Source organism: Salminus brasiliensis, chromosome 15 (genome assembly GCF_030463535.1).
Source record: "Salminus brasiliensis chromosome 15, fSalBra1.hap2, whole genome shotgun sequence".
Classification (NCBI taxonomy): Eukaryota; Metazoa; Chordata; class Actinopteri; order Characiformes; family Bryconidae; genus Salminus; species Salminus brasiliensis.
In genome coordinates, this window is record NC_132892.1 from 19,748,817 (window position 1) to 19,772,124 (window position 23,308).

The 23,308-nt window shown below is 41.5% G+C and overlaps 1 protein-coding gene across 2 annotated transcripts in view; it reads right to left on the minus strand.

The window, feature by feature from the left end:
- Window positions 1-23,308, minus strand: part of LOC140535467 (rho GTPase-activating protein 6-like) — a 140,363-nt gene that overhangs the window by 22,975 nt on the left and 94,080 nt on the right. For both annotated transcript variants that reach the window (XM_072656855.1, XM_072656856.1), the window contains exon 2: window positions 5,168-5,327. In XM_072656855.1, the coding sequence (XP_072512956.1) occupies window positions 5,168-5,327 (160 nt within the window). The remainder of the gene's footprint in view (window positions 1-5,167; window positions 5,328-23,308) is intronic.

The window sequence follows — 23,308 nt, forward strand, 5'->3', positions numbered from 1 at the left end:
CACTGATCAGCCATAACATTACAGTCCGTTCTTAAAAAGGATGCGTTGGAAGCAGGAAAATCGTCAAGCACTGAGACACTCTGCCAAGAACCAATCTGTGATGGCTAGACGACTGGGTCAGAGCATCACCAAAACATCAGGCAGGTCTTGTGAGGTTCTTTCTGGTATGCAGTGCACTGTTCAGTACTCAGACAACTAGTGAACCGGTGACATGGTCATGGCCACCTAAGGCTCACTGATGCGATTCATGAAGGGCCACCTCCCAACTTGCAAGACTTAAAGGATCTGCTGATAACATACTGGTGCCAGATACCACAGGACACATTCAGGGATCTTGTGGAGTCCATGCCTTAAATGGTCAGATCTGTTGTGGTGGCACAAAGGGGACCTACTCAACATTAGGCAGGTGGTGTTAATATCATGGATGTTTGGTACATATATTATGTCAAGAAGTGCTTCAAATCAAGAGCTGCATTTAACATAAGAGAAAAATACTTTATGTAATTTAAACCAATATTACAGCACCTGGATAGTACAGTATACTGAATTTGTAACCTATACCAATACTATACCCTTTAACAGTGCCATATCAAGGACTGTTTCTTCTTCATTTATTTATTTATTTTTGTGAAATTATTTGTAAAGTAATCTTATCCAGGTCTAAGAAGTGGATTCATGCTTGCACTGAGGATGTGTTTGTATGAGCAGATGGAGAGATCAGTACAGAAATCAGTACCTTTGGCTTAGTGTTTGTAAAAGTGCTTCTTTCTGGGTTAAGAGTGGTAAAAAATGAACACCACTTTTATTTACAAGTACCGAAACTACATGTACAAAAACCAGTACTTAAAAATACCAAATACGAAAAAATAATAATATTTAATAAGTAAAATAATAAATTCACCAATATCTTCCTAGGGACTTTATTTTATTTTTCTTCTAAATCATTGTTCGCAGCTCTGCTCATACAATAATGGATACCATTGTCCTCGTAAACCAAACAAACCAAACAAATCCCAAACAAGAAAACACTGGTAAATGTAAGAATCTGGAAAATTGCGGTAGTGGGTTTTAAGAATAACTTTCTTCCGAAGAGCTTTTGATAAATAAGGCCCAAAACAAAACATCCAACACCAATCCAACACTAGCATGAAAAGGCTTGCACTATATAATCTAATCTGAGATCAGTGAAGGCAAGCTTTGGTCTTCAACCAAGAGCACATTTGAAGACTCCTCACAGAGATACCTGTGTTTCAGTGACCATGTGTATACAGTATGTGAGAGACAGACAGATAGACATGGCTGGCTGGTGGAATGGGGGGGGGGGGGGTGGGGGGGGTGTAGAGAGAAAGAGGAAATGGTTGGGATTCTTCTCAGATGGGGTTTGCGTGGCTGAGTGGAAAACCCAGGAAGCCTCCGATCTTCTCCTCTCAGCCTAGCGCCACGTGAAATCGCTCAAAGTCAGTGTTTTCTTTTCTCCCCTCTGTCTTGCTGGATGGCTTTTAGGGCTTTGCCTGCGGCCAGCGTTCGCTCCACTTGAGATAAATAACAAAACCGAGCCACGCCGAACACCCACAAAAAAAAAAAAAGAAAACTCCCGGCGCTCGCAGCTCTGAGAAATGACCCTAGCACATGGGCATCCTGAGTTCTGGAATTAATAGGAAATACAGACCAGTACTTTAAATCATTCTGAGGGGGAGAGATATAACCCGTGCTGAGGAATGCGGGCCGTAGGGCTAATATACGAGCCGTTTTGAGCGTGTGACAGGAGGACGGCTGCTTTTGACGCCGTAACTGAAGCTTTCAGACAGGAAGCCTGTCACCTACACCATGTCTCCTGTCTGAATGTGCTCCAGTCTCAAGAGTCGATCCCCGCCTGTGCTAAATCCAGGCGGCTCCGCTGGTCCTGCGGGGCCACGGCTTCAAACAACACCAGCTATCATCGAGCTACTATGAGGAGACGTGTTCAAGGAGGTCTTGACGAGAAACCAAAACAGCGGTTTGTTTACGCCCAGGCAGAGAAGCCACTTCAAGCTGATTTGACTGCAGTTTCAGTTACTGGATGCAGTCGTATGCAAAAGTGGGAACACCTGCAGAAATGACATGTCTAAACTTCAAAGCACAATTCCTATTTAAAAAATCGATTCCTATACTTGATGAATTTAACGTATTGGAAAAAGCCAAACCGCACATACTATTGCCATTACAACAAAACTCAGATGTCCTACAAAAGTTACTTAATAGGAACTTTCAATGCAAATCAAAGTAGAAATGTTTGATTTCATCATGAAATGTCGACAATGTAAACGATAACTAGTGCTTTCAAATTCTGTGAAATACAATGACAGCAATGATGGTAAATGTACGATATTTTTTGCCCATGACTGTTTTATTTGTTAAATTAACCCTTGTGTTGCATGAATTTTGAGTCCAAATTGACCTGCAATAAAATGTAAAGCCTTTTCCTAGAGTGAAACATCATGTTCTGTGACCAGAATCACATCTGTCCTATTGGAAAAGGGGAGTATACAGTTAGTAAGACAAAAACACACCGGTTTAGCAAACTCTCTGTAGAGAATCAGTTCATTTTTTCTGCTTCAAAAATCAACAAAAACAGGGTTAACCAGGGAGCCCACACATCTGCAAAATCTAATTTACACATTTCTCTTCCTTCCCCAAAATGTAGCCCATCAGCCAAGACATGTTTAATATCTGAAGTCCAATTCTATGGTCATTTTTCTGACACAGGGACAAATGTATCATTGAGAAAACTCAATAATAAGAACACCTGAAGCAAACTTCGGGCTCCAGATCCGCTATATGTCCAAATGTTTGTGGACACCCCTTCCAATGAATGCATTCAGCCGCTTTAAGTTGCACCCGTTGATGAAACACAGATGTGCAAGCATAGACGCACTGTCCAGTGCTGAAGTATTGCCAATAGAATAGGACTCTAGAGCAGCTCAAAATGAACCTACTGGCGCCATGCCCAATGCCAGGTGTGGGCTGAAGGGGTATGAAGCCCTCCAGCATTGAGCTGTGGAGCAGTGGAACTGTGTTCTCTGAATGATACTGCTCCAGTCAATACATTTGGGATGAGATGGGGTGGTAATCATCCAAAATCCTGACTTCACTAACGCTCTTGTTGCCAAATGCAATTAAATCCTCAAAGCAATGCTCCTCCAAATTCTAACAGCAAGCCTTTCCTGGACAGTAGAGACAGTTACTCCAACAAAAGCAGGATCAACTCTTTTTTTTAATACTCTTGATTGTCTGATCTACTACATTTGGGGTATGAGGGTAAATCCAGTATTCTCAGTTAAGTGTGGATGTTTAGAAACAGTGCAGAGACAGTCACTGGACTGATGAATCTCACAATTAGTAAATCCCCCCGTAAGCTGAAGAAACAGAGCTCTGCGCACGTTTATTTTTTCGTCCTGCTACACAGAAGTGTTTCGTGAGTGCTCCCAGTAAAAGGTTGAACCGTGACAGGATGCAGGCCTCTGGCTGTTGGTCAGGCAGTGCAGACGGGCTCTGTTAACGTGAAGCAGATCAGAGAGACTCCAGACCTCACAGCTCTCTGAAGTTATGAGCTCTCTTTCGCGCGCTTATGTGAGGCCATTTGCTGGGGTTAAGTCACTGCCTCAGCTTGAAAAACATAAATGTGAAGTATTCCTTTCCTGTGAAATGAAAGGGGGTGAAAATCATCGTACAGAATGCTTCCTTTTCCCATTTCAGGACGGTCCCTGACGGATTTGCATGATGAAACCTCAAAGCTGTGTTTGGATCTGGCCTGCTGTAAAACATAATGTGTGCCCATATTCAGAAAAGGGGGATAAAAGCTGTTCAAATTCAGTTTAAATTTATTGTGCAGCACTTCCTTTGGTTTAGATCCTGGACATAAATCCAGGTAGATACACTGATTATACAAAATCATTTTTTCAATTTGACCGACCATATGACTGACATGCAACACAACCATCACAAACCGTAATTTAAGATGATATGAACTTTTCATGACGGCTGCAACTAAAATATGGTAGTGCCTAGCAAATATGCTAGACTTGCTATTCAATAGGTGTGTAGGTTAGCATGCCATGTTTGTTAACAGCTTACAGCTTTTCCTGACGAGACCCTCCTGTATCCCCTTTTACGCAGCATACTGTTCTTTTACAAAGCAACATGCTAGATTTCCCATTCCAGGAACTGCTGGTCCCTTTTGTCTGTGCTTTTGCAGCTTCTCAATGTGCACTGGATATGCATTTCCAGGGACAGGAATCGCGGTTGTGAACTTTTGTTTATGCATTGGATTCATCACTCTTTACTGCACGTAGCGAACTGTGACACTGTACCGCTGTGGTTCAGGGAAAATACATATTAAACACCTATTACTACATACAACTCGTTTCCATTACATGCAAAACTCACTCTGTTTTCAAAAACTTCTGTTTTGTAGAGATGATAATTTAGCTAGCAGGGTAAGCATCGGCTTCTATCAGCATATAATCTGAAAGACTGTCAGTCTACAGTATTACCATGTACAATGACCCTTTTTTAATTTATAGTTTAAAAAAAATCATAACCAATTTAAATAGCTTAGTGCCAGGTTTAGGTATATGGGTAAATATGAATTTTAATGGGCAAGAAAGATTTAACTTAATCTGCTTCTTTTTGTTTTACAGACTCTAATATTTATGCCAATTTTACCCCAGTCACAATAGTGGTTGAAGTTGCATAATGGATGATGCCAGTTTTCCTGTGTGGCATACTAGGGTTTGAATTCCCAGCTGGGTTAGTACACCTTGCAATACAAATATAGTCCTATATATACACAAGTATAGAGTCCTTGGTAAAGAGTCCATACACTTCATTTACTTACCAGTGTAACCTGATTTTAAAAAGTTGCTCCGGTTAAGAATGGCAGCCAAAATGCTGTGAATGTAGTCAGCACTACATGTTATTTAATAAACCTATTACACTGAACCTTATAACTAAAGAGATATCCTAATTATATATCTATTTCACGTATATCTACAGAAATGGACAAAAATAGCTAAACTAGCTAAAAGCATTAAAAACATCTCACAGGGTCAAGTTTATCTTGGCTAATCAACTACATCTAACCCTCGCTTTAGGACAGCACCACTAAGCTTACATCCTATGACCTTACCTTTAGGAATGGTGATCTGGCAGCCCAGGTCATAGTCCTGATGTAACCTGTTGTAGGCCACTTCCTGCAGCCTCACTCTCTCCAGTTCTGAAAGGCTCTGGATGGCTACCGGCTTGAGCCTCACGCTCCTCCCAGACAGGCTATTCCAGGTGAAGTCACCCTACAACGCAAGAGAGGACAATAAACGTCATACAGCAAGCTCACAATCATCTAAATGGGGTGTTAACTTGTTCTGTAACTTCGGTTTAATGCAAACACAGATATGGACTGGCCATACCAAACATATACTTAGATATAGATGATGCTCAATCTTGTCCTTAAGGTTTCTGGTGTTTCGCAATCATACACAAACCGAAATGTACGGCCCAATCGATCATGCTAAATACACCAATGTGAGTTTAAGGCAGAAAACATCTGGTGAGACAGTACGTACTGCATCATCAAGCAGAGCATATAAGAACAAGCTTCAGCTAGGCGACAGGCTTCACGCAAACAGCCTTAATGAAGTTTTCCAAAGCAAAGCTCAGCAAGTCACACACAGATCTGTCGTAAATATATTTGAGTGGTGGTGTTGGTGGTGGCGGGCAGCGCCTCGCTGCGGACTGGCCAGGAGCCCAAGGCATTTTTAGAAAGCGTGTTTGATTTACTTTAATCCTCTAATCTGGTCATGAGTGTTTTTACTTCCACTGCTTCGGTTCTTACAGCTCCCTTATCGAACTTATTTTCCCCCCTCTTCGTGGGAGGACGGTGAAACGGTTGACACTGCATTCTTGATAATAAATCCCAGTGCCAACCAACCCCTGATTTCCAAGGGTCAAACCATATCTGCCTTTTTTTTTTTTTTTTTAACAAAAGCGCTATTAGCCAACAGATAAATAAGTTGAGGCATTTTAAACTTGTGCTGAATCCAAGTGGCTTCGGTGGTCCTGCAGGGCCACAGCTGCAAATAACAGCAGCTGTCTTCAAACTACTGCGGTGGGAAGTGTTCAAGGAGGTCCTAACGAGAAACCAAAACAACAGTTTATGTCTGAGCAGAGGAGCCACTTCAAGCTGACTACATTTGACTACAGTTTCAGTTAATGGTGTCAGTTATTGGATACAGTCGTATGCAAAACTTCAGCAAAAGTGGACAGCCCTGTTCAATGTTCCTGTCATTTTACAGCACAGTTTCTATTTTGTGCTGAACTGATCATATTTGGAAATATGTTAGGACATATTCAGCTTTACAGGAGAAGGGAAAAATCTTCTTAACTTCCATTTAGGGTTAAGGAGTTTAACGTTAATAGCATGTACCTGGTTAAAATGTTGACGGTATCTCTACATGAGGACGGCGTTTCAAAATGATGGCTTGTGTGATGTATTAAATGTCTGTTCTGGTCTATCAAGTAAAACATAATGTGTGCCCATATTCAGATTAGATCCTGGACATAAATCCATAAATCCAGGTAGATACACTGATTATACAAAATCTGGTTTCTCTTGAGTCGATTTGACAGACCATATGACTGACATGCAACACAACCATCACAAATCATGACGGGCTGCAACTAAAATATGGTAGTGCAGTACATGGCCAAATAAGCTCAATCCCCCCCAATGAGCATTTAGGAAAGCCAGAGGTTCGCTATGAGAATTCGTTTAAAGGCCAGAGCAAGCAAACCTGGGTGAACAAGTCTGATAAATGTGCCTAAAAACCGTGGAAAACACTCCTGACACCATTCACTCACTCTCAGTCATTCTCATCAACAACACTTGTGTCGGTAGTAGCTCGCCGTTTAGTCAATAGCAGCTGCACTGGGTAGTCAGTGATACTCAGTGGAGCTGTAGCTGAGCTAGTTAAGCAAAACACTCAGCTTCCTGTCCTTTTATTCACATCTAAATGCTTGGAAGTAAGATTTCAGTCAGCCAGACTTGAATTTGTGAACTGAACTGTGTATTTGATCATATTTCGCTTTTAAAATAATAGAGGATGAGATTGAATGGAAGACATATAAAGGCAGAATTTTCGCCACTTGGCGCCCAAGTAATACAGCGTTAACATGTTCTACGTAGAGGATCAACAAAAAAATCTGATTTGACCAGGGTGCTAAGACCTTCGCATACAACTTGAACATCTGTATTTCATTTTTCTGTACGTAAATAAATAAATAAATAAATATAAAAGTTTCTGAAACTGAGGTTTCTGAAGTGCACACCCCTAAGGCTTTCCTCTCACCATCTGTGCCAGCTAGGTTCTTTCCTAGCTTCCTAGCTTCCTAGCTTCCTAGCTTCCCGTTTGGTTCCTCCCAGCTGAACTTGACGTGTATAAACCTTGCACGTACAATACAAGTGCGAGAAGTTCTCTTAAAAGATGACCCGCTTTGTGTTTTGCCTTCACATGGAGTTATTCTTGCAATGGGATGTCTTTGGCATTTACTACTCAATGTTTGGAGTTGACGGCCCATAAAATCACAACAGACCCAGCGTGCAAAGAGCCTCTGGGGTTGCGATGACGCAAGGCCAGTATCCGGAGCCAGCAGTTAGTATCGCTGAAGAGAACAGCACAGCGAGGGCAGGAGAAATAGAAGACGAGTGTTTGTGTGCTTGCGTGTGTGAGACAGAGAGAACTCGGAGCTCTGCGCTCAGCATGTGTGTAACTGCACGCTCTGTCTTCCCTCATAAAAAGAAAACATGAGGTCAAAGTTGAAGGGCCAGGGCTGACCATGTGGTGCTGTACCTCTGGATGCCTTAAAGGAATGAGTGAATGGGCTGCAACGATTACTCTTAGAAAGGCAGCGGGCCTCATTCATCAATATCTTCCTGAAAATGGTCTTAAGTTCGCTCTTGAGGAAAGTCCTAGCTTCGTCATTCAAGCCTACGTCATTCATAATGTGCAGAACTTTTTGCAGCTCTAATAATGATGAATCTCTTTGTTTTTGCAAACTGAGCAAACCCCAAATAAGAAACCCTGGTTAAAAGTCAGACGTTTTCTAAAAACTGCATACATGGACATTTCTTCTTAAAGCAGCTGGGCAAAGGAGGCCCACTGTTTTTTCAGAGACCTCGGAAATTAGGCCACAAGTATGTAATCAATTATTTCTATTCAATCAATTAAATTAGGCCACAAGTATGTAATCAATTATTTCTATTCAATCAATTAAATTAGGCCACAAGTATGTAATCAATTATTTCTATTCAATCAATTAAATTAGGCCACAAGTATGTAATCAATTATTTCTATTCAATCAATTAAATTAGGCCACAAGTATGTAATCAATTATTTCTATTCAATCAATTAAATTAGGTCACAAGTATGTAATCAATTATTTCTATTCAATCAATCAATTATTTCTATTCAATCAATTAAATTAGGCCACAAGTATGTAATCAATTATTTCTATTCAATCAATTAAATTAGGTCACAAGTATGTAATCAATTATTTAATCAAGTATTTCTTGCTCCTGAGTGAAGCAGGACAGTCGTGAAGTAGAATTCACACTCAGAGCCACCCCTGAAGAAGGACATGCTGTGCACATGCATTTCTGGACAAGCTGAGAGACACAGAAGTCACTGACAGTGAAAGAAGCATGTGGACTGAGGCAGTAGAGTAATATTAACAGATTTTACAGGAATATGACTCAAGTCACGCAGCGTTCCACAGCTTCCCCAGAGTTACATAGTGCAGTTAGCACCATACCAAGCCCAGAGTGTGAAATATACAGGCACTATTCTCTCTATTACAGATCAGTGAAGCATCACAATGATTTCGATGTGGTTATTTTAAGGTAAAGTGCTATATATGTGCTTTACACCAGTTGAAATACCTTTATCATCTAAGAGTATGAGGGCCAGACATCAGAGCATTTTACTTTATTAAAGTATATTAAGCTGCACAGATTCCTTAAGAATGTGAAAAAGACCCTGCTCAATCGATTCAGTCCAGCTGAGTGTTGTCTGAACATGAAGAGATAACATAGAAGAGATAAGACTAAAAATAAATCTGACAAGTTTGTACAAAGTTGTTAATGTGGTCCCGGTCACTTGCTTAAATTTAAGGTTCCCCAAAAAGAGCACAGGATTTTAAGTTGTTTAATATTTTAGTATTTCTAATAGTGTTCAATTATTTAACAGTTCTCCTAAATCTTTGGTCTGCAGTGTATGTCTCAAGTCCATCCACAAGGGGAGCTTGCCTTGAGCTGAGGTGGATGAAGCACAGCTTCAGAAGGCCAAGGAGAAAAACAGCTGGAAGAACGGAAAAGCCTGCCAGGGCACGTCCGTGAAAGCACATCTCCAAGCCGCGCACTCTGCGCTTTCCCCATTTGTGCAGCCCTTGGACTTAACTGTGACTAAAGGCTTCTTGGCACCCATGGCCACTGGCGGAATGTGGGCGAAAACAAACGCTGGATTTAATTACGGCAGAGATGCTTCGCTTCAGCTCGCTGCCCCTTTTGACCTTGATCTGTTTGTGCACCACAGTTTTTCACTCGAGACGTCACAAACTCAAACCTATTGTCTTTTCAGGACCTGCTGGTGAGACCAGTCTTAACAGCAACATGTTCTCTCTTCAGTCCTGTCTTCCGCAGGCTAAGCTCATCCTCACGCTATCTAATTTAGCCAACTGCTTCTTCACTGGACCCCTGCATATTCTGCTTCTGGAGGCCATAATATGTCTAATCTGACTCTGTTGAGTCTTGGTTCCACTCCATGTTTCTTCCTTATTCTATTAGGAGGTTGATTCTCACTGATGGTGCTCTCAGCTTGTTCAGCAGAGGTTTAGACCCAGATTTCAAATGCTCTCCTCCTGCAGTGATACACAAGTAGTAATCCTATTAAAAGTTATTAATGCTAACATCATCCATGGCTGAGAGCCCAAAAGGGCATAATTGGCCTTGCTCTCTCTGGGTGGATACGATGGCCATCTCCTCCCCAATTACAGCGCTAGCCAGCAAGGCCGTCTGATACCCAACCTAACAGTATTGGCCATTAGCAATTTCCTCCAAGGGCAAGGGTTCAGCCATCCAATGACTATGCTGTAGAGGTAGGTGGAAAAGATGCAGTTGGATGGCTTCACCATCATCCTCCGAGCACAGGTAGCATCATGTGATGAGGGAGTCCTAAATCATGGGGGACCATTTTCAGTTACAAACTTGAAAAGGGTGCAGTCAGCCAATCAAGGACTTCAAAAGGCTGTGGTTAGTTGGATCAGGTGGGATGGACTGGATTGGTGGATTGGAGACCACTGCTTAACAAGAACAATATTAAATGCATGCACAGCACTTTCATTTCTACATATTTTATATGACTGGCCTTGTATGCTATCAGTTTATTAATAAGCTGTGTAGTAGAGCTGGGCAATATGACAATATTTTATCATATTGTGATAAAAGCATATTGTGTACCTCTAACAAAATGTATGAGCGTATTGTGAATATAATCAGTGCTTATAGAGCACTGATTATGTGCATGTTTCATTACAAAGAGAATAGCATTTTTTTTTATTCATTTTAAACTGTTGGTGCATTTTGTCTACATGATGTAATATTGCGTTAAATATCGTTAAAAAAAGTTAAATATTGTGATAGATTTTTTTTTCCATATCGTCCAGCTCTACTGTGCAGGCTCTTTTTAATAAATTTTATTCAGAAGCAGCTGTTTCTAGGTTTTCGGACAGCATCAGCCGTGGGACATGACAAGCCTTTCAAAAGACGTTACGGTTACCATTTGAGAAACTACCCCAACACCCATCTGAACAATCTCTCCTCATACTACGGCCACATGTTAAAAGTGTGGTCTGACAGATGAGTTACTTAAAAACACAAATGTAAACCATCAGGCCATGAAGATGGGTCTGAGCAACTGAGCAATAATGCTTGTAATGTGAAACTCCTAGAAAGTCAAGAAAATGCTTGAGGCCAGCTCGGCTGCAGCTCGTGAGACTCGAGACAGTTTGATAGTACCACCTTTTTTCTTTGCGTACGGGAGAGTTAAGAGCATGCTTTGGTCCCCTTAAGCTTCTTTCCATCCTTTCTGCTCCCCCCTACGTTTGCCCCCTCACTTATGTCAGAGCGGGTTGAAGCTCCATACATTCCATCCAAGGGCCTGAGAGGCCTCGGCCATGCGCCCTCAATGACTTCCATGTGGGAGAAAATGCTCACTGAATAGGCAGAGAGGAGCAGAGGCGCAACAGAACATCATACATTAAAATAGTGTAAAACGCCATATACTTCCAGCAGCTTGAGATTTAACTTCACTTTACTGACACTAGGCTCACATGGAGACTTGGGAGGCTGGTTAAGGGAGGGTGGTTACGGGAATTGCATGTATTTTCATATATTCACTCGATGGTCTACATTCAGAAATGCTCAGACAATTAACAAACTCTCTGGTAAAACTAGAGGTGTGCGATACAGCATTAATATAATGTCACAATACTGCAAGAAATGTCAAAATACAGGATATTTCACACCGGATGAGACGCACCTCACGATGGGAAAGTGGTTTCTGTTTTACCGTGAAGAGACATGGCTTTAGTTTCTGTGTACTGCTTAAATAAACTTTACATTGACTACATTTGAACATAATCTAAGTAACCTCAGTGTTACCTGGCATGTGTTAATGTTGTTAGTTGGCTGTTTTGTTTAAAATATTCAGCAGTAAATAGCTTACTGTTGTGGAATTAAATAAATATATACTTCATTTCGGCCTGAAAGTAGATGTCTGTTGAAATGTTTATTGGCCTATGTTGTACATGTAGCAAGAATACTGCATGACATAATTACATATATAATTCTATAATACTGAAAATACTGCATTTTGTAATGCATTGTCTAGAAACGGCTTGAAAACATCCAAAATAGCAAGCATAACCCAAAGCAACACACATCCAGCTTGTGAAAGGCTACACTGATCAGTATAGGAGTGTGCTGCTTGCGATGTCCGGTGTTAAACAGGCTTCATGCTCTCTTTGTAATAAAATTAGGTAATCAGTGTTGCTTCATTACTGATGATATCTATGATGTGCTCAGAAAAGCAGGAAGTGAATTCATATGTGAATTCATATCATAACTCCTCGATAAAACCTGGTTGATTATCAACAGCGTAAGGATTAGGACCACGGTTAGGGTTAGGTCTTGGTCAATGTTTGGGTAAGAGTGAGTGTTACATGTAGGGTAAAGGTGGGGTTTGAATTTACTGAATATTTAGACATGGTAAACATCTACAAAAGAATCTATAGTGGCCCATCAAGTCAATGGACCATCAAAATGAGGTGTCCCAGCACCACCTGTCTCTTTGACCTTACCTCCCATTAGGATAAAACATGAGTTTTGTCATTAAAGCAAATAATAATAAAACTCAGACCCGATCAAATCTGTATGGAGCAATGTTCAATAAACACAGAAACAAATGGACATAGTCTAATATTACAACTATTGACCGAAATGGTGCTTCCGATTGTCATTCTTCTCAAGGTTCACATACTAGACACGTGACTTTAATCAAGTTATTCAATTTCCATTCAAATAAAGTATCTGCTGTCAGGTTCTCGTGTCTCTTCAGCTCGTTATGTGAACGTAATTTAGTTTGATCTCCAACTGTGGTGACTCACACAAGGCCTTGACAGCATCATCTTTCTCAGTTGACTAGAAACATCTCAGTGATACTCCCCTCAGTGTACTTTCACTCTTTTAAAAAATAAAAGGTGCCAAACAGGGTTCTTAGTCTTTGGACTGAAGGACCAGCTTTAGGGAACCATATTTTTTTCTATTGATGCGAATGTGAAGAACCACCACATAATGTAAACGTGCTTTTAATGGAATACACACTAAAGGTGTATTCTGTTGAGATTCCTTATACCTTTAATTTTCTTCACATGGTCAAATCTCTTAAAAGAATCTCTTATAATTTTATAAGAGTTTTGATATAGGCGGCTTGTCTGTACTTGCATAAAAAAGTCTAATCCAGTCTAATTCAGCCCAATTCACATGTCCAGTATTGCCACTCTAGTGAACTCCATGTTCTGAAGACTTCTGTATCAAAGGTCAGTAGAGCTCCAATGGGAGAGTGTTCTGACGGAGGCCGAACGGACACACAGCGGTCACATTTCGCCTGAATAACTTTAGTCTGGTCAAACACTGAGCAGAGGTCACAGCTCTGATGCTTCTCCGAAAACGAAAGGGGGAAAAAAAATGGGGAGGACACCTCAGAAAACCTCAGAATATGCATTCTTGGAACCATCATCCATCATCCCCATCATCATCATCCTCATCTTCCTCCTTTATCTGCACTATACGCTGAGCACACACCAGCGCTATCTGCCAATTTAGCGCATGGTAAGCAGATGTTGAGGCTCTGCGAGTGCAGTTCTCCAGGATGTGCTTCAGCTTCTGCAGAGAGAGAGAGAGCACGAGGGCAAATCATGCAATGTGAGGCAAAAAGAAATGTATGTTTCCATGGCTACAGGTACACAATGGAGCGTGTATAGCCGGATCTGTACTTGGGTCTCCATGGCAACCACTCAGCGCCACAAACACACACCATTGACCATCGCTGACCGTGGCATAAGGACCATCAGCAGAAAAGGACAGGTCATACAATTAGGGGATCTAAATTTGTACCCTACGCATAGACGTCGAGTGGCCTTCGTGCTTTAGTCTGTGTCACATGCGACGATTGCGTTTGTTTACATTGCCTGGTTACGTGGACCTCGAGCAGCTCGCATTTGAAAAAAAGGGGAAATGGGATTCTCCACCACCGCTTGTTGAGTCATTTCTGTTTTTTGTTTTTTTTATAGCACACATAAGTCATGGGTATCGCTGCCAGTTAAAAAGCATTTCGTAATTTTATCTGATGTGCTGAATTTGCAGATTACTGTGCAAAAGTCAAAGATCACCCTTCATTTACAGTACACTTTACACTGTACACTGAATTTCTGTATTCTTGCCTCCATACACCACCTCCGACATCCCAGTTTAAATGGATCGCAGCATTGATAGCTGATTGAGTATGGGTGATTGTACAGAGCAGTTTTTATCAAAGCCCAATGTAAGGTCAAGTGCATAAATGGTTGGTGTGGCGCAACAGATAACACCACTAGTTGCCATGTGGGAGACTGGGGTTCGATTCCCGGTCTGGGTGACTATGCAGAGCTACACCAATAAGAGTCCTTGGGCAAGACTCCTAACACTACATTGGCCCGCCTCTGTAATACCAGTAACCCTGTAAGTCACTCTGGATAAAAGAGTCAGCTAAATGCTGTAAATGTAAATAAATAAATATAATTAAATCAAATTCATTATGAATTAAATTAATGTTGGTTGTACTGTTGGTACTGCAGATGCTTTCTCAGTGTGGCACATGCTTTCATTGAACGAGGCCTTGGTGGCACGATCCTAGCACTGTACTGTATATGTGCAGCAGAGTACAGCTCCACACCACAGCCAGCACTGCTGTAATACATGCAAACCACTTTTAAGAAGTGAGTCTGTTTTGAAGCCTGCACATTCTTCAGATTCACTTTTATCTAACTTTAGGCCCACGCAGCACATGTTTAACACCCTGCCTAAAATATGAGAGGGACAACAGCTTGTGGTATGACGCAAAGGACTTTTTTTTTTCCCCCCTCGTAATTGAATTACAGCCCTGGTAAATGCGGCGCAGGGACACACACATACACACACTCAGTGCTAACAGACGGCATTCACAGCATCTAAATCAGAGGAACATCACATCAATCCGAGCCAAAACAAGTCTTCTCCAGTTAGGCCGACGCGATTCATTTGTGAAGTAGAGAGGAGAGAGAAATGTGTATAACCAGTCTGCAGGACCAGGTTTAGTGTTTAGTTAGGGGTGTAACGGTGCATGTATTCGTCCCAAACTGCACATCTGTACAGTTCTGTATGTTCCGTTACACCCCCACCCAACACACGCAGTGCATGTACATGCACATTTACATTTACGGCATTTAGCAGACACTCTTATCCAGAGCGATTTACAAAAGTGCTTTGCTATTTACCCAAGAAAAACCCTTTAGACATTACTAAGCACAAGTCAATAAGGTGACCATAGTACTCTGCTATTCGTCCAAGTAGAATGTAGTCCTACAGAAACATGGTAGCCTGTGTGCGAAGATTAATGAACGCAATGCAGAACAAAATTCCACAAGCACAAGTTCAACCCGGAAACCTGTTAGATGTAAGCAACATGAGCTTCGCTTAAGCCGATTGGCCACAGAGACATCATAAATGAGGAGACCGGCCACCGGTTTAAATACTGGAGCGTTCATACCGCTTAAAATGGCGTCTGTTTAAAGTCAAAGTCCCTCCCTTCAGCAAAAAGAGCCAATCTGCAAGTGGAGGACCACTGTACAAGCACAGAAGCCAGAACAAGCCAAAATTCACGGTTTTCTGCAATATTAAGCCGACTGTTACAAATTATATGAAAAAATATGCGTTTGAAACTCTTATTTGACCAGTTTTGTGTGGCTGGAAATATTGCAAAGATGGCCACCAAGTGATCAGTCCATTCTTGCTTGCTGTCAAGTGCCTTAGAGCCTCAAGTCACACAAGGACCCATCATCGTCTTGCTAGAGCAATACATTAAAAATGTCACGTCTGTGGCGTCAAAGACAATAAACACACCTGACTGACAAAGACTAATGGATGATATGCTAACTTGTCATTTTCAGCATTTGGTCAGAAGCCAATTTCAGCAAGAGGAGTTAGTCTTAACCATAAGCAAATTCTAAAATGTGGAAATTTGTTAGAAAAAGCAAAAGCCTTAAGTGAGGTGGAGTGTCTGAACTTCTGACATGGACTTCAGGTTAGTCAAAATCCACACAATCTGCCCGAGAACATTCTTTGTGGCCTCTTAAGACAGACATTTGACTACTTTACACACTATGACATTCTGTTGCAAAGCCCATCAGGGTTTCACCATAAATTAACGGAAATCTGACGCTGGAAAATGGCATTTTAACAGCTTGTGCAAGCACAACCTGAGCGCAGAAGCCAACTCTGATATGAGAAATCGTGTTCTGCATGGAGAGAAATGCACGTGTCACAGAAACATCTGCTCTGTGCACAAACATGTCTGCTCCCAGAATTCTCAGAGGAGGCTGTCAGACACACACACACACACACACATCTGTGCCTGTTAGGTAAGACTGGGGAAGCGGCCTCCTGCATATGTATATGATTTCAGTACAAATATCACTTCAGGTGGTAACATCTCCGATAGCTTCAGCGTTCGGCCTAAACGTTGCAGAGTCGACATGCGGTAGCAAATACAGATGCCAGCAGAACTCGCTGGCACGACGGCTGCCGATCCATCACCTCGTCGACACCTTACTTGATGGGAGGACGGACCAGGACCTGATGAAGTCACCAGCATCCAGGACGATGATGCAAGATGCTGTGGCAAGAAACAGACTGCTTGAAGAAGAAATATGAACATGGTTTGAGCTGAACTGGGGGACGCAAGTGACTCATTAAACTAAATAAAGTGATGAAAATTACAATACGACAGCTAGTGCTGCTGAAGGCAGTTATGTAATCTCACCCAACGGGAAACTATGTAGTGGCCATTACCCAAAACCCCAAAGTAGCCATTTGTTGCAAATACGGAAACTGGTTGTAAAGCATCGCTCAATGTAGGCATCAAAGTCTGGAAGCAATCATTGCACCTGCAGTCCATCACCACAAAGATCTCAACAGCTCCAAGGCTACACGGAGCAGCTACGACGGCGTTGCATAATGTGCTGCGTTACATAATTTCTCTGATGGGAAATTCCACCGATTTTTCAAAAAGTCTGCATAATTCAATCGTTAAGATAAAAACAAAGTCATTTGGAGAGTGTTGACGTGCAATGTGCCGTTCTAGACAAACTTACAGAGTCAGCAATGTTCACAGTGGTGGTGACAGCAACCAGACACCCGAACCATTTAATACCTCTTAATGCTAACGTTACAGAGAGCTGAGAAATGGGAATACACCGTCCGATGCCCAGGACATCATCAACTGTTATAAAGTGCAATAGAGTTTGTTTTCTTGGTACAAAATAGTTCCCAAATAAATGTATGTTTTCATATTTACCACTATTTTACCATCGTCCACAACCAGCACTGCTCCCAGCGGACCACATACACACACACACTTAAACTACACACACACACACACACACACACACACACGTTCAGGGAACAGATCACTCAATGTAAAAATACAATGTGCAATTACCTGTAAATAATCTGTAAATAATATTGTTATTTCTTTTTTACTTCTATTATTTATATTGTGTATATATTGGTGTGTCTTGCTATCCCTTTTCTGCTGTGACCCTGAGAATTTCCCCATTGTGGGACTAATAAAGGATCATCTTATCTTATCTTGTATCATCAACATTAGATTAAACTGAGAAGACTGAGAAGTGCCACTGGTCTCGACAGGTTGGACAGCAAGTGAAATGGAGATATTAGCATTGTACACATCTGACCCCTGGGTCCCATCATCATCACTGTAAAGAAAGTTTGAGCTGGTAAGCTTCCCTTCAATGAGGCATTTCACATCAACTCTCACTCGATGTCTGTAATTACATCTCAGTGATTGAATTATGCAGAAATGTGAAATGCCTCGTCCAAGCTCCATGGTAGTATATTTTTGGGCATGCTCATGACACCCCTCCAGAATAAGAACTGTAGTACAACTTAGTGCACCAACAAGGACAATGTCTTTAACATATGCTCAAACCTAAAACCTAATGAAAATCAATGCAAGATGCAAGATGTTATTGAAGCCGAAGCCAGGCTGCTTTGATAGTGGCCTTCAGCTCAACTGTATGGCTGGGTCGGGTGTTCCTCATCTTCCTCTTGACGGCAACAACCCATAGATTCTCTATAGGGTTCAGGTTTGGAAGGTTGCCTGGCCAATCAAGCACAGGAATATCACGGTCAGCAAAACATTTGGTAGTAACTGGAACTGTGGGCAGGTGCTAAGTCCGGTTGGAAAAGGAAATCAGCATTGCCATAAGGCTTGTCAACAGATGTGTTGACTCTGGACTTGATAAAACACAGTGAACCAACACCAGCAGATGAGATGGCACCCCAAACCATCACAGACTGCGGAAACTTTACACTGGACTTCCCCATGCTTCCTCCAGACTGTAGGACCTTTAATTTGATTTCATCTGAAAAGAGGACTCTGGAGCACTGAGAAACAGTCCAGTTCTTTTTCTTCTTAGCCCAGATAAGACTCTCTAGACAAGTCTCTGGTTCAGGAGTGACTTGATATTGGAAATGCGTTCGTTGTCGCCCCTTTCCTGGAGATGTCTGTGTGTGGCGGCCATTGATGCACGGACACCAGCCTCAAGTTCTTGAACTGACTTTTTTTTGACAATCTTCTCAAGGCTGCAGTCATCCCTGCTGCTCGTGCACCTTTACCTACCATGTTTTCCCCTTCCTGACAAGTTTCCAATATAATATGATAAATCACAGCCTTTTCAGAAATGACCTTCTGTGACTTACCCACCTTGTGAAGGGTGTCAATGATCGTCCTTCTGGACGACTGTCAAGTCCGCCATCTTCCCCATGGTTTTGGTGGTGTACTGAACTAGCCTGAAGAGATGCATGATATTTATCCTGTTTGAATAGTAATTTACTCAAACTATAAATAAAATACTACTAATTTGGATACTATTGGATTTCTGATTTTCACAAGCTGTGAGCCATATTGATCTAAAAGGCCACTTTATGTATAATGAACCTTTACATGATATTCTAATATTTTGTGATACTCAACCACATTCACCAAAAACAATATACTGTATGCTCTCAAATGGTCCTTTAATCCTATCAAACTAAAGTGTTTGTCACTGCTTGCTGTCCTTCAGGAATAGACCGGAGACCTGTCTCACACCCAAAGGCAGTATATTTCTACCTCCCTTCCACCCAAACCTTGCCTCGTCTTTCTCCACCGCCCATTAACATTTCTCTCTTTCTCACTCCTCTGCAGCCACTCTCTCTACTCCCATGGAATGCGCATAATCTTGCTTCACATGCCACCAGTAAATCCCTCGCTCAGGAAATCAACACCACAGTGAGCTAATGAAGTTTGTTCATAATTACAACACCCAGCATGGAGCACTTTCAACAGTTGGCTAATGGGAAAAGAAATGACAGCCGGATCTCCTGCTCAGTCGCTCCCCCAGGCTCAGACGAGCAGCACCGGAATAAATAAATGTGTGCTAGAATTTCTCAGAAACACTGGCCGAGATGTCCTGCAGTCTGAACGGGAATATTATTTCCAATAAAATGAAGAATAATAAAGGAAACAACTGCTGAAAAAACTGCTGAAAGCTTAAGAGCAACATTTTCATTATTCAAAGGCCATAAATTGAATTCTAAGACTTTGACATGAAGTTGACAAGTCACTAAAAGCAATGCTCTGAAATGAAGCTGACAGTCTATGGTGATTTATAGCTAGCCTCAGCCAATTACCCACCAATACGAACACAAACAGACACTGCATGCTGCGGCCGCAAGCAAAGCTACCCTAAAATTACGGCATGTTCTGACAATGCCACGCCGTTCGTCATGAGCCGTCATTGTTGTGCAGAATGGAAGAGGAAAGACTGTAATCTTGTGTAATTGCTTTGCTATGAGTCTCCCGTCACATTTATTTGACAGATAGTCCTGTCCACTGCGGGAGGGGGAACGCATTCTCCCCTCGAACCAGCTATGCACTGTAGCCTCAAGCCACAGGCGGCTCACCAAAACCAAACAACAGTGCAGAAGGAGTCTGTTAGCTTAAAAGCTGAAGTGTTATTTGATCTGGAACCAACGGCTCCGGCCTAAATCCTAATGTTTACCGTTCATACCGTAATCAAATACGGATACTAATTAAATATTTGCATTTTTATTCTAAAATGCAGTTTTACAAATGTCTCTGTCCTATTTGCAAATGAAGTAGGTGGCCTAAGAACATTTGGAGGACAATGCTAGCCAATTCCCATGATCCATCATGCAGACGCCAAAATCTGAAACAGGTAACCAACCGGCTGCAACCAGCTGCTGTCATTATTACTGCAATGGGATGAACATAGGGTAGGTTGCAGTAAGCCACTCCACTGTAAACTGAGGTTAAAGCAGTTGCTAAACTGCATAACTAAAGCCAAATGGTATTACTGTGCAAAGGGGTCTCTTACCCCTGCCCCTATTGGAAAGGCTTGAATTTTGTGTACTGGTTGTGTACTGGCAAGAACATGGTGATAAAATACAGGGGTTACCATTCAGTGTATTGTGATATATTGCAAAAATATATTGCAAAATGTTTTTATCCACTATTTTGGAAAAGCTTATAGTATTAAAAACATCATCATCTGCATACAATCTCATGTAGAGAGAAGTTCAACATATCCGTACAGTAAACACACAAACACACACTAGCGTTCCAACACAACGGCCATGAGCACATGTGCCCGGAGAACTGGGCAGCCATCGCTGCAGCTCGGGCTGAGAGAGTGACGGGCCGGACAGTGGCAACCTGCCGAGCCCAGGTCTCGAATCCACAACCCTGTAATCAATAGCCTGTTGAGCCACCACTGGCGCCCCAGAACAGTGGGGTCTAAAGACTGAGTACAACACTTATCTAGCGATCACACAACGAACCATGGTCTGCCACCAATCTTTACAAATAAACTATTAATTAAAAACCAATGCTGTGTTTGAGAATCAATACAGTACTGCAAAACAGAATGTCTCGATACACAGGCCTTTAATTTCACACACACAGTTTGTTTCTTCATAGAAAGAGATTGCCAGTGGAATGGGATGCTTTGGAGACTCCAGAGTCACACATGAGCCTAATGCCAAGTGCTGGCTAGAGGGGTATGAATTCTCACAGTGTAGGACTGTGGTGCACGACTGGGGGATATTAATATTCTCTGGCGTGACGGAGCTCTATAAGATGAAGTGCCATTTGTGATCCAGAACTCATCAATAATGCTTATAGGACATTCCTAGAACAGCTGAGACTGTTTGACCCTTTTTCTGCAGTAACCCTTGAGGAAGTATCTACAAAGCTCTGGACAGGTCCTACATGGACCTTGCCATCTTGTAAACAACTGCACTTCTAAGTATTGAATTCTATGCATCTGCTCTGTGCCTTGGTGTTTGGCCATTTCCTCCTGGTTGCTTTATTGCATTTTGGTCATTATAGTGTTTATATTGGCACATAAAGCACTCTGGTTTTCCGACTGGTTATTGGGTTGTAGTCACAATCCAATGGTTAGTTCTTCAGTTCTTGCATGTGGCTCAATAAAACAAAGCAACAGAATCATAAAGTCATTATATTACCTGTCTGATTCCTTCCCTATCAAAACAACATCTACAGGTCAGGTTTGCCATGTCATATTTGTCAGTTTTATAGCTTTATTTTATTGATAACATGCAGAAGCAAATGCTTCCTAATGTGCAATAATCCATAAAAATGTCTTGCATTTCCTTTCAATGTTCATCCATATTGGTCATTCAGGACTGTAATATACTTTAAAGCAGAACATTTGATTAATGTGCTAAAATATCTGCATTTTCACACATTATTGCATTGTAATGCTCTCTAAGAATTTCCCCACTGTGGGACTAATAAAGGATTATCTTATCTTATATCTTTCTTCTATACAGCATTACAATACTATGTAGTACTAAAATATCCTTCTATATAGTACTATTATTTTGACAATAGAACCCTTCTATAGGTTCTATAAATCTGTTACCAGTCTATAAAAATATATAGTTTTTTTTTTTATATATACATGGACAACAATTTATCCAGGCATAGAACAATTTATCCTTCAAATTCTTCTTTTAATTTGTATTACCTTCACTAACGAACCTTTAAAGTTTTAAATGTTTACGCCATTTCTAAGCATTATTATTTAGGCACCTCTGGGCTTTGGACTGTTTGCGCACTCTCTGTGCCAAAACTTCAGACTTGCACCTCTTACGGTATTCCTGGAACGAATTGAGTCTGAAGGTATAATTTCCACTAAGGACTCTGAAGTGATATAGGAATTGTGGGCCCACCGTTAGCCTGTCTTCACTCCAGGAATATCACAAAAGGTGGAAGTCTGAAGTTTTGGCACAAATAAAGCACAAACAGTCCAAAGCCCAGAGGTGCCTATAGAAAAAAATGCTTAACGCTGACATTGACTAGCTATTAAGAACATGACCAGTTAGTGTCAGATCAGCAGCGAAGGAAAACTTGTGACTTGATACTAAATTAAATTACTGCAAAAAAACTAGCATAAAAGCAATCATCTGTGAACGGCTGACACACACAACTTTCTTCCTTGCCCTCACACACACACAAACATACGCACACACATATACACTCGATCCCACACACATGCATGCACGCATTAGTCGATCAAGTTTCAAGGAAAACTTGCTTCTCCCACCTTTGCCTTCCAAAGTGGTGAGAGATTAAAGATTGATCGTGCACGGCTCCAGCGTTTTCAGAGCGTTCACAGCTGCACAAAAGGACCATTTCTTTTCATCACTGCCTTTAATCATGAGCAGCACACTCCCTAGCAGGAAAAACAGTCCAACAACAACTCTTTTCCTTTGTTGAGTGGACTTTCCTTTGGTTATTAAACACTACAATCCAGTCATGGAAAACATAGCTGCTATGGATCCACAGAATAATTACAATGAAAAGTTCCTAATTAAAAGCTGATTAGAATAGCATCAGGACTTCATAGCCTAGCATTCTTTAACCAACATCTGGACCTCGCATGATGGTGAAACTGCCCTTGTGGACACCTGTTCTGTTAGAAAATTGACAGCTCAGGGCATGCATGATGAAACCACAGGGACATGAGCGCCGTTTTGTTTTGATCAGGTATTTTCAGTAATGATCTCAGAGGCCGTTCTGAAAGACTCTCATTTAAACCTCTTTTTCTTTCTGTTGGCAAACAATCTAGTAACTACTCAACTATGCAGTAATTTCTCTCAAACACCCACTGGGATTTGCCATGCCTGTGGTATGAGGTGGGCAATTATGTAAGAAAACTCTCAACCTTGCAATGGAACGGCTGAAAATACATGAGAATTAGGAAGGAAGAATTAGAAGGTATGTTCAGACTTGGAAACGCTGATTTGTGATTGCTC